This window comes from Seriola dumerili, unplaced genomic scaffold, assembly GCF_002260705.1.
Source record: "Seriola dumerili isolate Sdu_G_001 unplaced genomic scaffold, Sdu_1.0 BDQW01000216.1, whole genome shotgun sequence".
Lineage (NCBI taxonomy): Eukaryota > Metazoa > Chordata > Actinopteri > Carangiformes > Carangidae > Seriola > Seriola dumerili.
Window position 1 is genome coordinate 1,548,591 of NW_019174471.1, and position 13,921 is coordinate 1,562,511.

The 13,921-nt window shown below is 43.0% G+C and overlaps 1 protein-coding gene across 1 annotated transcript in view; it reads right to left on the minus strand.

Annotated features, from left to right (window-relative positions):
• Positions 1-13,921, minus strand: part of sspo (SCO-spondin) — a 68,861-nt gene that overhangs the window by 19,310 nt on the left and 35,630 nt on the right. Inside the window, exons 68-93 of the mRNA XM_022754019.1 lie at positions 13,771-13,870; positions 13,599-13,645; positions 13,175-13,375; positions 12,626-12,796; positions 11,722-11,922; positions 11,484-11,574; positions 11,125-11,345; positions 10,598-10,750; positions 10,279-10,445; positions 9,965-10,110; positions 9,451-9,671; positions 9,228-9,263; positions 8,816-8,980; positions 7,309-7,521; positions 6,443-6,610; positions 6,062-6,196; positions 4,657-4,894; positions 4,308-4,430; positions 4,168-4,214; positions 3,775-3,945; positions 3,400-3,576; positions 2,327-2,482; positions 2,110-2,234; positions 980-1,119; positions 635-681; positions 296-541 (exon numbers count right to left, since the gene is read on the minus strand). Coding sequence (XP_022609740.1) covers positions 296-541; positions 635-681; positions 980-1,119; positions 2,110-2,234; positions 2,327-2,482; positions 3,400-3,576; positions 3,775-3,945; positions 4,168-4,214; positions 4,308-4,430; positions 4,657-4,894; positions 6,062-6,196; positions 6,443-6,610; positions 7,309-7,521; positions 8,816-8,980; positions 9,228-9,263; positions 9,451-9,671; positions 9,965-10,110; positions 10,279-10,445; positions 10,598-10,750; positions 11,125-11,345; positions 11,484-11,574; positions 11,722-11,922; positions 12,626-12,796; positions 13,175-13,375; positions 13,599-13,645; positions 13,771-13,870 — 3,906 coding nt within the window. The remainder of the gene's footprint in view (positions 1-295; positions 542-634; positions 682-979; positions 1,120-2,109; positions 2,235-2,326; positions 2,483-3,399; positions 3,577-3,774; positions 3,946-4,167; positions 4,215-4,307; positions 4,431-4,656; positions 4,895-6,061; positions 6,197-6,442; positions 6,611-7,308; positions 7,522-8,815; positions 8,981-9,227; positions 9,264-9,450; positions 9,672-9,964; positions 10,111-10,278; positions 10,446-10,597; positions 10,751-11,124; positions 11,346-11,483; positions 11,575-11,721; positions 11,923-12,625; positions 12,797-13,174; positions 13,376-13,598; positions 13,646-13,770; positions 13,871-13,921) is intronic.

Consider the following 13,921-nt stretch of genomic DNA (forward strand, 5'->3'; position numbering starts at 1 on the left):
TAACTGTCACAGTCACTCTGACCCAATCTGTAATTCATGTTTTTGATGATGCCATGCCATGCCAAGATGCCATGCTTATCTAGCTCTGTCTAGTTCACTGGGTTGTCTACATGAAATCTTTTGTTGGGAGCAAAGTGTCATATTGTTGCAATAAGCTGAGGGGAACTGAGATGGAGCCAAACTGCCCAATTCATTATTTTCTCTCACTGTGAAGTTAAAGAAGGAACTGGAGCCTGACGAAGGGATACTGAGGAACTGTCTGCATTTCTGGGCGAAGATAAGAGTGAACTATTACCTTTACAGATGTTAGCATCTGGACAGAGCCTCTCCTCTACCAGCGGTTCTGGACATTGGCTCTGCCCCTCCTCTCTAGAGACTGGAAGACCAGAATCAAGGTCCAAACAGGCCCGGAAACGTCTCTGAACTGAAACCATTTTAGTGCCACTGATAACCCCCCCCCCTTGGAGAGTGCTGTGCTGCAGGGATGAGGAGGGCACACAGGGAGAGCAGGGAGTCCACTCTGACCACTCGCTGCTGATGACTGAAAGAAGGAAAGACAGAGGCAGGGTACCAGGATGAAGGAGTTGTTCAAGATGGAGCTCTTTTCATTGCTCTGATTACTCTGCTTTCTTACCTTCACACTCTCTCATGTCACACTGCAAAGTCCCATCATGGCAAAGGCTAGAGGACAGAACAGCCAAGAAACAGATTAGCAATATGCCAAAATGAGTCAAAGATCCCAGATGACGTAAAATAGATAAACGGATGAGTTGAGAATGAGTAAATAGTGATTAAAACCAAGACCAGCACGAACGATGAAGATGCAGCACAGACATAGGTGTAGCGATGGCAAAAGTCCCTTATTATGTATTTATCCTATATTCATGCAGTGTTTGGCACAGCTGCCTGAAATGATGCAAGAGTGCTGTTACAGACAACAATAGGCCATTTTTTTTTTTTTTAATAGCACGGCTCTAACCAGGTACTGCAGCCTATGGTGACTGTGGCCCCCTGAGGGACAGTAACAGGTGTAGGTGGTTGTCCTGGAGCTTGGTGCTGCAGGTGGACGCAGCCACATTCCTCTGGAGGAACACAGCTGCCGTTCTGCTGCAGCAGGCCCTGGAGGGGAAAGGAAGAAATGGCTCAGTGTTAGTTGAAAAGTATAATGCTTTATGAATATACAGTAGATGAATCTGTTGATAAATGTATTTGAATAACTGTATATACAAGGAAAAAAACCCAATTATTGAACATAATTTAAAAGTAATCCATTGTTGTTAAATGAATTATGGTTACTGGTGTGTTTTACACCCCCAGTAATCTGCTTTCTATTCCGTATTTCATTATCTCCCCTCCCCTCTGCTGTATGGGCGTATCATCAGTCTATCAGAGGGGTCCTCAGGTTTTTGTAATAAATCAAAGCTGGAAGCTCAGAAACTAGGCCAAACAACATTATAAAATTGTCATCACAGCTCATATCAAAGTGATGTATTAACAACAATATGTAGCACAGAATATTACACTTTCTGAAGTCATAGCAGTACATCTTTGCCCTGGTCTCATACAGCTAGATAAATACCTTTGATGTGACATTAGAGCTATTGCTGTCTACTTGTCCAGCCAAGGCCCAGTTTTACATTGATTAAAGTATATGTAGCTATTTCCACATACAGATTGCAATGCTTTCAGAATCATGTTTCCAAAATGTTTGTCACTTCCTAATTACAAATATAAATAAAAGCTCTACATCACAAATATAAAGTTTGTAATAACTGTTAGGACAAGGGACTTTTAGTGCCAGAAAGACTGTTAGAATAATATCTAAATATAGAGTGTGCACTGCAATGTGTGTGTGGAACATGTCCAAAAAAGAAATATCACATTATGTGACAAATTTGATTAAATTTGGCGTCCAAATGACCAGCAATCAAGAATGTGCCTTTAGGTTTACAGTATCAAGATTAGGCACAACTGCCATCATGGTTTTAGGGTTAGGGTTAGTTTTGACATTGTTAGAATGACCCAGTTCACTTTATTGAGAGTAAAAAAAGTGTTACTTCTTCTTCCTGTATATACGATAAAGTAAACTAGGACTAATGAAAAATTTACCTGTGGGCAATAGCAGCCTGGTATACACTCCCTGACCCCTAGACACAGATCTCCCTGGGCCTGCAGTGCACACTGCTTCTCGCAGGGCGCACCACAGTCTGAGTACACGAAGGGGGCTTCACAGTCTACAAACAGGAGAAAAAAACACAAGAAATGACTGTAGTTCCTGGACATTATCAACATGTACAAAGTCCCACACACAGACACACACACTCACCATCACATTGACTTCGGCTGCATGCCCTGCTCTGTGTTTCAACAGGAGTGCACTGTTGCCCCCTGGTGGCTGGGGTGAGAGCTACACGGTAGCGCTGCTGCCTCTGAGACACACAGGAGCACTGAGACCAAACACTCCACTGCGACATGGGACAGCCTGGAGAAAAAAAACAAATCAACAAGTCTGGTGCAGCACACAGGTTTAAACAAACACTTCATGGTATTTGTGAAGCACTACTTGAACGTGTACTCATGTGATCCAATGGTTGCAAAGTGAATCAATGTATCTATGTAATGTAACTGATCTATTCACACACCAAATGTTAGGTTATCCTCCTTTACAATTAATGTAAGGTTGGCATCAACAACTAAACTACAGTTAAAGCAGAGACACAAATTCAGTTAGTAACCATAATGATCTGACACTAACAACTATAAATAGACCACTAGTATGAAATCAATCATTGCATTATCAAGACGGTAAATTTGTAGACTTCCTGTTGTAAATATTGGGATTAAAACCTAAATTGAGTCAGGTTTATTCTATATATGGACCTTCTTGGTTACATGTTTAATATCATCTGATACAGATGAAATGTCAGAACATTGTAATCGTACTTCCTAAATTGTCTTTTTAGGATCTTCTACTTTGTGCATGCCTGTGCACCTGATATCATGTTGGGATGTGTATATCTCAAGCACTCATTGTATTGTATTCACTAATAGCTAACATACTATATTCAATTGTTTACTGCAGCAATAATAAATGTAAGAGTCAGGCACCAGTTAATACCCCCCCTCCCGTTGTCATGATTTCTCATACACATAAATATTTCATATCATGAGACAAAACATCCACACACTGCACTGACAGCTCCCAGCAAATTTAATTTAACAGAGCATCATCTAACAGAGAACTTCATCAGGCACTGTCAGAAAGAGCGTTTTACAAATAGGAACCTCAGAAATTACACACAGAAAAACAAACAGTGCAGCGCACAGACTGATTTCTGCTATTTGACTGTCAGGTTTCAGTTTATCAAGCTGACCACTGAGAGCTGTGTCTGTTTGTACCTGGACAGGGCTGTTTGTAACAAAGCTGGGTCTCCTCTGTGTTCCTCTCAGCCTCGATCTCAGTGGGACATGCTGCATCACCCCCCTCCTCACACACACACACCCTGCGCCGTGTGACAGACCCCGCACCACAGGTCCGGGAACATGGTGACCATGGCGACCAGGGGCAAAGGTCATCTGGAGTCAAGGAGTTAATACAATCAGAGCAAATATGATCTGTGTTTTCCGTCATGTTTTACTGACGTTCTTCTTTTCCAAGATTGCACATAGAGTACATACAATATAGAAATATTATCACTAGAAATCATGTGTCTGTTTTTTGGTAATAGACCAATGAATACTGTGAAATTGTGGCATTTCTGAGTGCATACAAACCCAGACAGGGCGGGGTACGACATTCCTGGATCTCTCTCTCTGGCCCACTGCAGTAAGACCCATTGTTTCGTGGTGGGGGGTTGATGCAGGCACGGGTTCGAACCTGTGTCCCCTTTCCACAGGTCACTGAGCAGTCAGACCAAACTGACCAGGGGGTCCAACCACCATCCACTGACGACAACACACAAAACTTGGTCATGTGAAATGTATTTTTGCCAAACAATCCGGCTGCATGCCAGTCAAAATCTGCCCTGAGAAAATGTGTATATTCTCTATTTTCCTTTTTTTTTTTTTTTTTTTTTTCTTTTTTAACTAAATGAGTACATACTGCAGTTTAACACATTTAGGCTCGCTTCATTTCCTCCGTCTTTTAAAATAAATGTAGTGACCCACCTCTGCAGTCAATGTCTTGGCAGTAATCTCCCTCTGGGGTACATGTGCTAGGAGACCAAATAAATGAGAAAGTGCTTGGAGTGCAAACCCTTTATCAGGCAAACATTATTTTCATCTTTGTTTGTTTTAATCCGTCTCACCATTGTTTACACTCTCCCTGTAGCCAGGTGTCCCCCACAGTGAGTTCCTGGTTGTGATGGAGACAGAGGGGCGGGCAGGATCCTGGGTCGCAGGATTTATGCTGGACTTCCTCAAAGTGGCAATCTGCTCCTTCAGTCTCTGGGATCAGAGACCTGACACACAACAGTGACACAAAAAGTACGAATGTATTGCTACTTTACTCTATATTTCAATTTACAACCTTTTTAATAATAATTTTATAATATTTAATATATTTATTTTTAATATATATTTAATAATAATTAATAACGAACAGTGTATTAATATAGGCTAAAGTAGAACTGTGGATTTGTGAATTCCTTTTCTCACCTGTATCTGGTTCTCTGGCCCTGCCCACAGGAAACACTGCATGACGCCCAACTGGACCATGAGCTCCAAACGCACGCAGCCTGGCAGCTGTGGTTGGTGCAGAGGAGCTGTCCGTCAGTGCAGCTGCAGTTGTTACAGTCCACCTGATGCCAGCTGCCCGCCGCCCAAATCTGACCCAGTGAGTCCACACAGTCACACTGCCAAAGCTGCACACACATCCCGTCCTGCTGCAACTGGCCTGGATGCACACATGCATTAGTCAGACATTATTGCTGGAAAAATATATTGCTGTTGATTTTTTTGCAGTCATCATAACAAATTACACCTATTACACCTTTCGTGGGCAGTTTTTAAAAGGATCTGAAACAGGTTTTTTCAGCAGCATATAGCTCTGCCTCTGTGCTCGTGATCCCAGCCACCCCTTATAACTGACAGTGTGCTGATCCCAGTCTACTGCAGGTAACACACTGACTATGCATGACTTCTGCATATAACCCCCCGTCAAATAACCCCAACTATCCCTTTAAGTCTCTAACATGCTGTGTGGGGACCCTAGCAGTCCCTGATGTTTCCGTTTTTCAGAGGCACACTCAGGGGTCTGCATGCCTGACACAATTACACGTGGAAGTTTGCAGATGGGCACATGCACGTTTGCCTTAGCCTCCAGCAGACACAGAGTGACAGTATAATTTATTTGGACTTGTTTCCTGCCACCTGGAGATTTTTTTTAGCTCTGGTTTTAGCCTCTTCCACCTCCTAAGGACTCTTCAGTTGCTCCACTAAGTTTACTGTGCCAGCTACTCACCAACTGCGCCTGTCTGCTGTTTGGTGCTGGGCAGGTATTGTACAGTCAATTTTTAGGGAAAAAAATGATCTATCCTGTAGTGTCTGAGATCGAGGCTAATGACAGTGTTGAGACTAAACCAAAACAGTGGTGTAGTGGGCTGGAAAACCAAAATAACGAGCAGAAAAATGCTAAAAAAAGCTCTGTGAGCTGTGGGGACTTGCAGACTTCAGGTGATAATTATCTGTGGGTTCATCACTATGAGCAGCGCTGTCATGTGATCCATTGTTAATATGAAAATATTTATTATGGCTGCTTTAAGTTCTATCAAAGCAGACGCAAACATCCCAGAGACTGATATTTTAATATATGTCAATATTATATATTGAGTGCACACCACACTAAAGTGTATTCAAAGCAGCTAGTTTTGGATTAACAGCACCAAGACTATTTCAGTAACCCACCTGTATAGCCATGAACACATATGCACATACACAGTCCCGCTTATCTGTTCAATACCAGCAGGTCCAGGACCTATAAGGTCTCTCAGATATGCAGTAAACACACACACAAACACACACAGCGGCTTATCTGTTCATAAAATGATAGCAGCCTCGGCACCTTTAGGGCAGCGACAGCCCGGCTGACATTCTGTGTTGCCCTGGCACTCGATGCCCTGCTGGAGGTCTGAGCACCGCTGTGGACATTGGTTGGCACACAACACGAACTCCTGGCCCGGTGGGCAACCTTTCTCATCTAACAATACACAAACAGAAGGTCATCATTTTCCCATGATGCTACAGACATTTTCTCTGCATAACATGCCTCACCAAGAATGCTGATCACAGGTTGTGATTGACTTTTTGAACAACAAAGATGTACCTGATAAAATGGCCACATGCTGAATCAATGAACATTCGTGCATGCACAGGATGAACTAACCCTAAGGTCACAGTAATATAAACTCAACATGTGTGAACATGTATGCTGGGTCTGTCTCACCACAAGGTTTGGTGTTGCAGGGTTTGACTTGGTTCTTCTCTCCTTCGCACTTTTTCCCACCGTTTTTGGGTGGAGGGCTGGAGCAGGAGCGAGTGCGTATGGAGCGTCCGCCACCACATCGCTTATCACAGCGGGACCAGGGACTCCACCGGGACCAGCCTCCATCCACTACATCGTCCAGACAAACATGAGTACAAACACAGACCAGTGAATCCTGGCATAGCAGTGAAGCTTTTGCGCTCTGACCCCTTGAAACGAAGCAACTCGTGACCGCTCATCACAGGTTATAACCTTAGTTTGGACATACGATGAGAGCATTCCGATTTCTTGATTGTTTCATTTGAAGGATTCATTTTTGAAGAGGTAAAAGTATCCAGTCTGCAAAGACTTTTTTTTAGAGAAGTCAGAGAAAATGAATGAAATATTTTCTCTGTTCTCCCCCAAGATTTATGTACCTATTGGGGAGTCCTAATCCCCAGGTTGGGAACTACTGACATTGACAGACAAAACACCATGCTAGTGCTTTTGTAGGTTTTATACCATATACCAAAAATCACATATACTGTACTTTAATGGATTTTCAAAGCATGGTGTAATATTTCATAGTTCTGAGTTGTGTTTCTCCAGTTTTCCAGGCAGCTATTAGTTCCCATCATTTCACTATATGAGCTTAATTTCTGCTTTCATTGTTCTCAAAGTTTGTTTCATGGTAATGCAGTTAGTGTATGTACTGCATTATTAGACAGCAACAGCTGCAACTTCAAGATGATGCTGACTGTAAAGGACTTCCTATCAAGCAGTTTTTAAGTCTACAGTTTGAAATGAAAATCACAACTTGACTCAACATGCTGCTCTGGTTGGCTGACCTCTGCAGGGCCTGATGTTACAGAAGCGCTGCTCCTGGTTCCCTCTGAGGATGTCTTCACACCAAGACCCATTGGTCCCGGGGCTGATAAAGGTTCGGATCCTCTGCTGCTGACCCACTCCGCAAGACCGCGAACAGAAGCCCCACTCCCCCCACTCTGTCCACGAACAGTTCCTCCTCACACAGTCGGCTCCCTTACAACCATCACCTCCATCTGGGAATACATCAGGAAAGACAGAAGTGGTTTGATATATAGTACACTACATGTAGTAGCTGAGTATCAACATAGCTTTATCAAAATAACTATGATGCTTTGGTATAATTGCTGGTACCTCATCTCCTTTCACCTCTTCAAATTCCTTACACTAACTGTTTACTATAATTACAGCAAACCATTTGTTTGCATCATTTATAGAAATATCTAAATATTGATTTATTAAGGTGAAAATTGTACACAGAACAAATGCAAAAGTCATGAATGAATCATCAGGAGAATTTCATTCATAACCTACACCGTCTCTTGCTTTCAGTGCTGACTCTGTTTATTGTCTTGCCTCACTACTCAGTTGTACACACACAAAAAACACACTTCACACATTCACACACACACACAAATATGGTATTATTATTTCTTTCCGGATGGTATTACTCTTTGTTTCCATTCACCCCTCTCGTTGGAACATAAATTTTAGATAAAAATCTGAGAGTCAACAATTCAGCTGCCCGGCTTCTGGTTAGATTTGAATAAATTAGCTCTTATGTTCACATAAAATTCACTGTAGTCTCAAACAAAGTTGCTAAAAAATACAGCTAGCCCGCACTAATCTCTTATGTCTGCACTGATCAGTAAATAAAACAAGTCCGCTACAAAATCTGTTCTGCCGTCAATGAGATAAGCATGTTTTTTGGGGTTTTTTTTTGCAATCTCAAATAGCAAAACAGCAAATGTAATAAAATTCAGTTTGAAGAAATGTTTAACTGGGGGAATGCAGATCATTACTTACAACATGTGCTCTCTCTGTCAAACACAGGCTCTAAAAATATGAAAAATTAATCTTCGGTTGTCTGAAATAATCAGTTGAATGGCAACTGTCATTAATGTGCCCACAGTCACTTGCATTGGAGATGCCTGATACAAGTACAGTACTCTATTATTAACTACTGGGGTATTTAACAGACCGATAACAGTCCCTTCGCTTCAGTTCTTTCATACATACAGTACTACATTTGAACCTGTATCCTGATTCCTGTAAGTGCCACTTACTCTTGTAATCTCACTATTTACTATATTGCTATTGGAAATAGAAGACATCAAGCCTGCTGGATTTGCAGGAGATGTTCTGTTAAAGCGTTGACAAGAGAAAAATCTACAAGGCTTAGTTTACAGCATGAGCAAGCAGATGGTTTGTGAGATTCACTTTTACTGTATATTGACAGGAATATACAGGTAAGATTTGGTATCAATCATACAGTCCGACAGAGGTAAGAGATGTAAGTGCTGGTCGCACCTGGACACTGGGGCAGGTTACAGGCCTTCTCTTGATGAGAGCTTCCGGAGCAAGGAGGTTTGACACACCGTCGATGACGGGACTTCATGGCTGGCTTCAGAGCATCAGTGCAGGTCTTAGTGCAGGGACTCCACAAAGACCAGGGAGAGAAGCCAGCATCCTCATCTAAAGAAGACGGATGAGGAAAGAGGATCAAAAGACGAGAAGATATTCAAACAAAATCTTTACTGTCTCATGAGAGAAAATGTTTTAGCAGACAGAGTTTTAAATTAACATTGCACATCACAACAACAATCACCATACAGACTAGTAGGGGAGAAGGAAGCAAGAAAGAGGTGAAAAAAGAAATTAAGAAAAATGCCAGAGAAGGAGATAAACACCGTCTGGTATTAAACTTCAACGGATCATTTACCTGGTAAAGCTGGTTCTTCTGTAGGACCAACAATCACTGTCAGAAACACGTAAAAACTGATTATTAGTACAAACTCCATTATTTAGAATTGTGCACAAACAAGCATTGGCTGTATGTACTTTCTTTTCAGACTGGGTGGAAACTAAAAGACAAAGAAAAGCCTTTATGATTAAATTTAATGTATAGCACCCATTACATACAGTAAGCAGACACCCCCCTGTACCTGGGCAGTCAGGGGCCTGGCAGTAGGTGGTTTCTTGGCGTGGCCCCTGGCAATCTCTCCCTCCATGGGCCGGGGCAGGCTGAGTGCAGCCCCTGGAGCGAGTTTTCAGACCAAGACCTCCACATGACAGTGAACATCGGTTCCAAGGGCCCCAGGGTGATAGGCCTCCATCGACTGGGCAATGCTCCAAGGAACAATTCCACCTGCCGTGTTCACAGCCACTGCGGGGAGCAGGAGGGAGGAAGGGCTCAGTTGTGATATGGTTTGAAGGGACAGGAAGTTGACTGCCCAAAAGTTACAGGCAATAATTTTACAGCTAGGTGTACTGTATATGAACAGTATAACTGTTTAGCATTTAAATTGAAATACTTAATTTTTAAAAGCTTTAAGATGTTTTCAGGAATTATGGACACCTTCTAATGGTCGAGCAGTAGAAGAAAGTGGGTGTAGTAGGCAATAAAGGACTGTATGAAATGCGATATAGCTGCAAATATTCCCAAGATTCTCTGCTCACCATGTGCTGCAGTCATGAACCAGGGTGTCTCCAGACTGAAGCTCCATTCCCTCAGAGATATTGTTAAGGAGCAGAGATGAGACTGGTATGACAGAGACACTCTGCAAGGATGCCAGAAATGCTCTGTCAACCAGACACGGACACTCCTGAAACACACACATTACAGAGTCACCTTAAATGCAAAACTATTGTTTTCAATGTTGAATTACAGTTACAGAAATGTATTGAATACTACTATTTGTCCTTTGTGTATTAAATTCTAAAAGCTTTATTCAGATTTAGCTACCATGACTCTATTGTGACAGGGAACCCACCTGCAGGCAGACTCCATGGTGTTGGTAGGTGTGCGGAGGGCAGTGGCAGCCTTCTTCGCAGCCATCTGAGTAGCAGGCCTCTCTGCCGCTGACCTGAGCACAGCTGAACGGACAACCTTCACCTCGTTCACACTCCCTGTACAGCCTGCCCGGAGGGCAGCCCACCTCTGCACAGTGACATGACATTCGCACAGTGACATTGAGTAAAGACTTTCAAAAAGAGTCTGCAAGAGCTTTTCTAGAAGGTTAGCCTGGATATTACAGTTAAAATAAGTTTGATAATACAGCTACAGGTATTCTACAGTAGACAGGTACTCACCGAGGCAGACCTGGGTGTTGCAAATCTTGCTCTGGCGACTGAGGCCGCTGCAGGGTAAAGAGCTGCAGAGACGAGAGCGGGACTGCTGCCCTCCACCACAGCTGACCGAACACGCAGACCACTGAGACCAGGGCAGCCATGGGCCCCCTGAGTCTGGGGGACAAAACACAGAGATGTGAAGACAAGAATAGATACAGGGAGACAGGGACATACTTTGATTTAATAACAAAGGCTGTATATGTAATTAATTTTAATCTGTATCGTAATTCCCATAATTTTACCTGAAGTTCCAATAAAGAAATAACAAGATTCTCTACAAATTCAAGGAACAAACTTCTTCTCCATAACTTTAAGGAAAGCCTTTCATCATGTATTGTTGAATATCTCACTTTGCAAAGGAGTACATTTAACCTCATAAATGTACAGTGGGTCAGGACTTTGTTTCTTAAATTACCACGAGGGATGAAAGCCTTTTTTGTTTTTATCAAGTCATCAAGTTTTAAGTTGGATTGGTCCGACAGGACTACCTGTACAGGGGTGTATGTTGCAGTCTTTCTGCTGCTCAGAGACTCCCAGGCAGCCTCTTCCACCACTCTGAGGAGATGGATTATCACACTGGCGTCTCCTGAACTTGACTCCTCCTCCACAAGGAAGCGAGCACTCGGTCCAGGCTCCCCACTGGCTCCAGCCACCGTCAACATTGCAACCAGGGACTGATTGACAGTGCAGAACCCCAGCCTCGCATGAACTGAGATAAAGTGAGGAAGACGACACAAAAAGAAATGAAAATAAAGATACTGAAATTTTTGTTTTTCATATATTAAATTGAACTAAATTATATATCATATAAACTGATATTATTACAAGAATCAAAATGCTATTGTACCAGTTTTTGCAGTCGCTGATGATGCTCTCTCCTGGATTTGCAAACTGCCAATCAGATCCACCAGGCCATACCCATGATCCATTACTGGAATCTAGACCACCTGCCCAGTGAGCAAACCAAAGAGATATAACATATCAATAACCAGAGACAAACATCTATTGATCAGACTAATCTCTGCTTAGTCCAACACACTTTACTCATACAATGTATGTACAAATAAACAGACTGTGGATCTAACCAGTATGAGAGCTGTTGTGGTATTTGCAGCGACATTCCTCCCTGGCCACACACACTCCATCCTGCAGAACCATGTCACCTGGACAACCACAAGTGCGGCTGCACCCGGGGGAGTCCAAGCACACTGTGTCACCATGGAGATCCGAACAGGAGCGAGGACAGGGCTTCCCACAGGGCCATTCTTCCTGGCCTCCACCGCATTCTTTAGAAGACAGGGGGGAACACAGTTTGAAGACAATTAATACAGGGAGGGAACTAAAGGGTTGTAAGGTCTAACATGCCTTTAGAGTTTAATGCAATATAAAAGAGAACTCGAAACGAGCTGGACTGGAAAGAAATGCAATCCACCAAGGGCTGAGGTCAAGTTCTGGTCCCCAGATGGACAGAGGTGTGGGTCAGGTTAATGAAATGAGTGGCTGCTGGAAAATAGAAACTTTCAAAGATGTGATGAAAAACCAATAAGGTTGTTGGTGTGTGTTAATAAATTAAATGCATTATTGAAGTTAAGTGATTGATGAACAGTGTTTGGATGGACTCTCCCTGACATTTGTGTTTCTGTGCGCAGACCTTTTGCTTTATCGCAGCAGTGCAGAGGCCTGTCACCTTGGTGTTTGTCAGTAAACCCTACTATCATTCTGCAGGGGTTGGACATATGCAGAGACAAGGGAGGGCAGAAAGAGTTCAACTGAAGCAGAGTTCATTAATCTTCCCCTTCAGACAGCCATTTCATTTCAACAGGCCTTTTGTCTTCAAGCCGTCTCTTCTCTCTCTCCCAGGCTTCACCAGCAGCGACACATCTCCTCAAGCTATCCTCATTTTAATCCAGTAACCACTCTTACTAAGTGGGACATGAGTGCTTTTCTACATACATCCACAATTAATATACAATCCTTTATTACACTGACCTGAGCAGACGGTGTTGTTGTCATGGCAACCACGGCTCTGCCTGCTCTCTCCAAGACAGGGCAGGCCACCAAACCTGGCAGGAGGGCTGTTACATTCCCTGGTGCGAGTGGATGATCCAGCGCACCCATCACAGTCTGACCATGCCGACCACAGACTCCATGAACCGTGGACTAGAGAGACAGAGAGAGGAAAAGAAACAAAGACAGAAAATAAGAGCTGGGAACTGAAAAGGAAAACAGGGAGAAGTTGATACATCTGTCTACACCAAAAGATGAGTAAGACACAGATAAAAATTAGCAGACAAAGAATAGCAGCAGGAGAGAAAAAGATGGAGGAGATTCAAAAGACAAGCATGACAAAAACAGGGATGAAACACGAGGGAAAACTTGGCTGAGTGATCTGAGGGTCTCTGGCTGTAAATAATTTCAGCCAAAAGAGTCTTAAATTATCTGCATTATTTTACCAGTAAGCTCAGTTTCTACCAACATCTTTATGAACCTATAAAAGTTCTAAATAAATGTCCCTGCCGCTCAGTGGCGGCGTCTTACCTGGACAGAAGGTGATAACAGGGCAGGGCTGTCTCTGGATTTGAACTCCGACCCCGTTGTGTATTTCCTGTTCTCCAGAGCAGGCTGCTCCTCCAGCCTTGGGCTCAGGACAGCTACAGCTCCTGTAGCGGGACACCGACTCTGCCCCACAGGTCCTGGAGCAAGGAGTCCACTCTGACCACTCACACCAGTCACCTGACACTGGAAACACAAATCGAATTTACAGCCATTATCAAATATAATTTATCATTATTCATTTACTATCAATCAACTTACTCATCAATTTACTATTAAACTAATGACAGGTCATATTTTTTAAACCTGTACACCAGCCAATTAAAAATGTCTAGCCTTATAAGTTGTTCATTGATCATGCATAACTACTTCTTTTCATCACATACAGAGGTTTACAGGTCTTACTCACCTGGGCAGGTGTATCTAGTGCAGTTGAGCCTCCCTCCCTCACAGGTGCTGAAACACAGGAAACACAACATAATAACTTTCCTGTCGGTTTTTTCTCAGTGTTTCTTTGTGATATGCAAATGCAGTGTACATGCATGTGCTATGGGTGATCTTTGTATCTTTATTATTCTGACCAGTTGTTACATCCGTCACTGGCTTTTGCTGTCTCTCCTGGTTCCAACCAGAGTCCAGTGCTGAGGTCCAGGCAGGGACAGTCTTCTCTCTCTATGCAGACTGTCCCATTAGCAGACAGAACCTTTCCCCCTGTGCAGTAACACCCTGGCT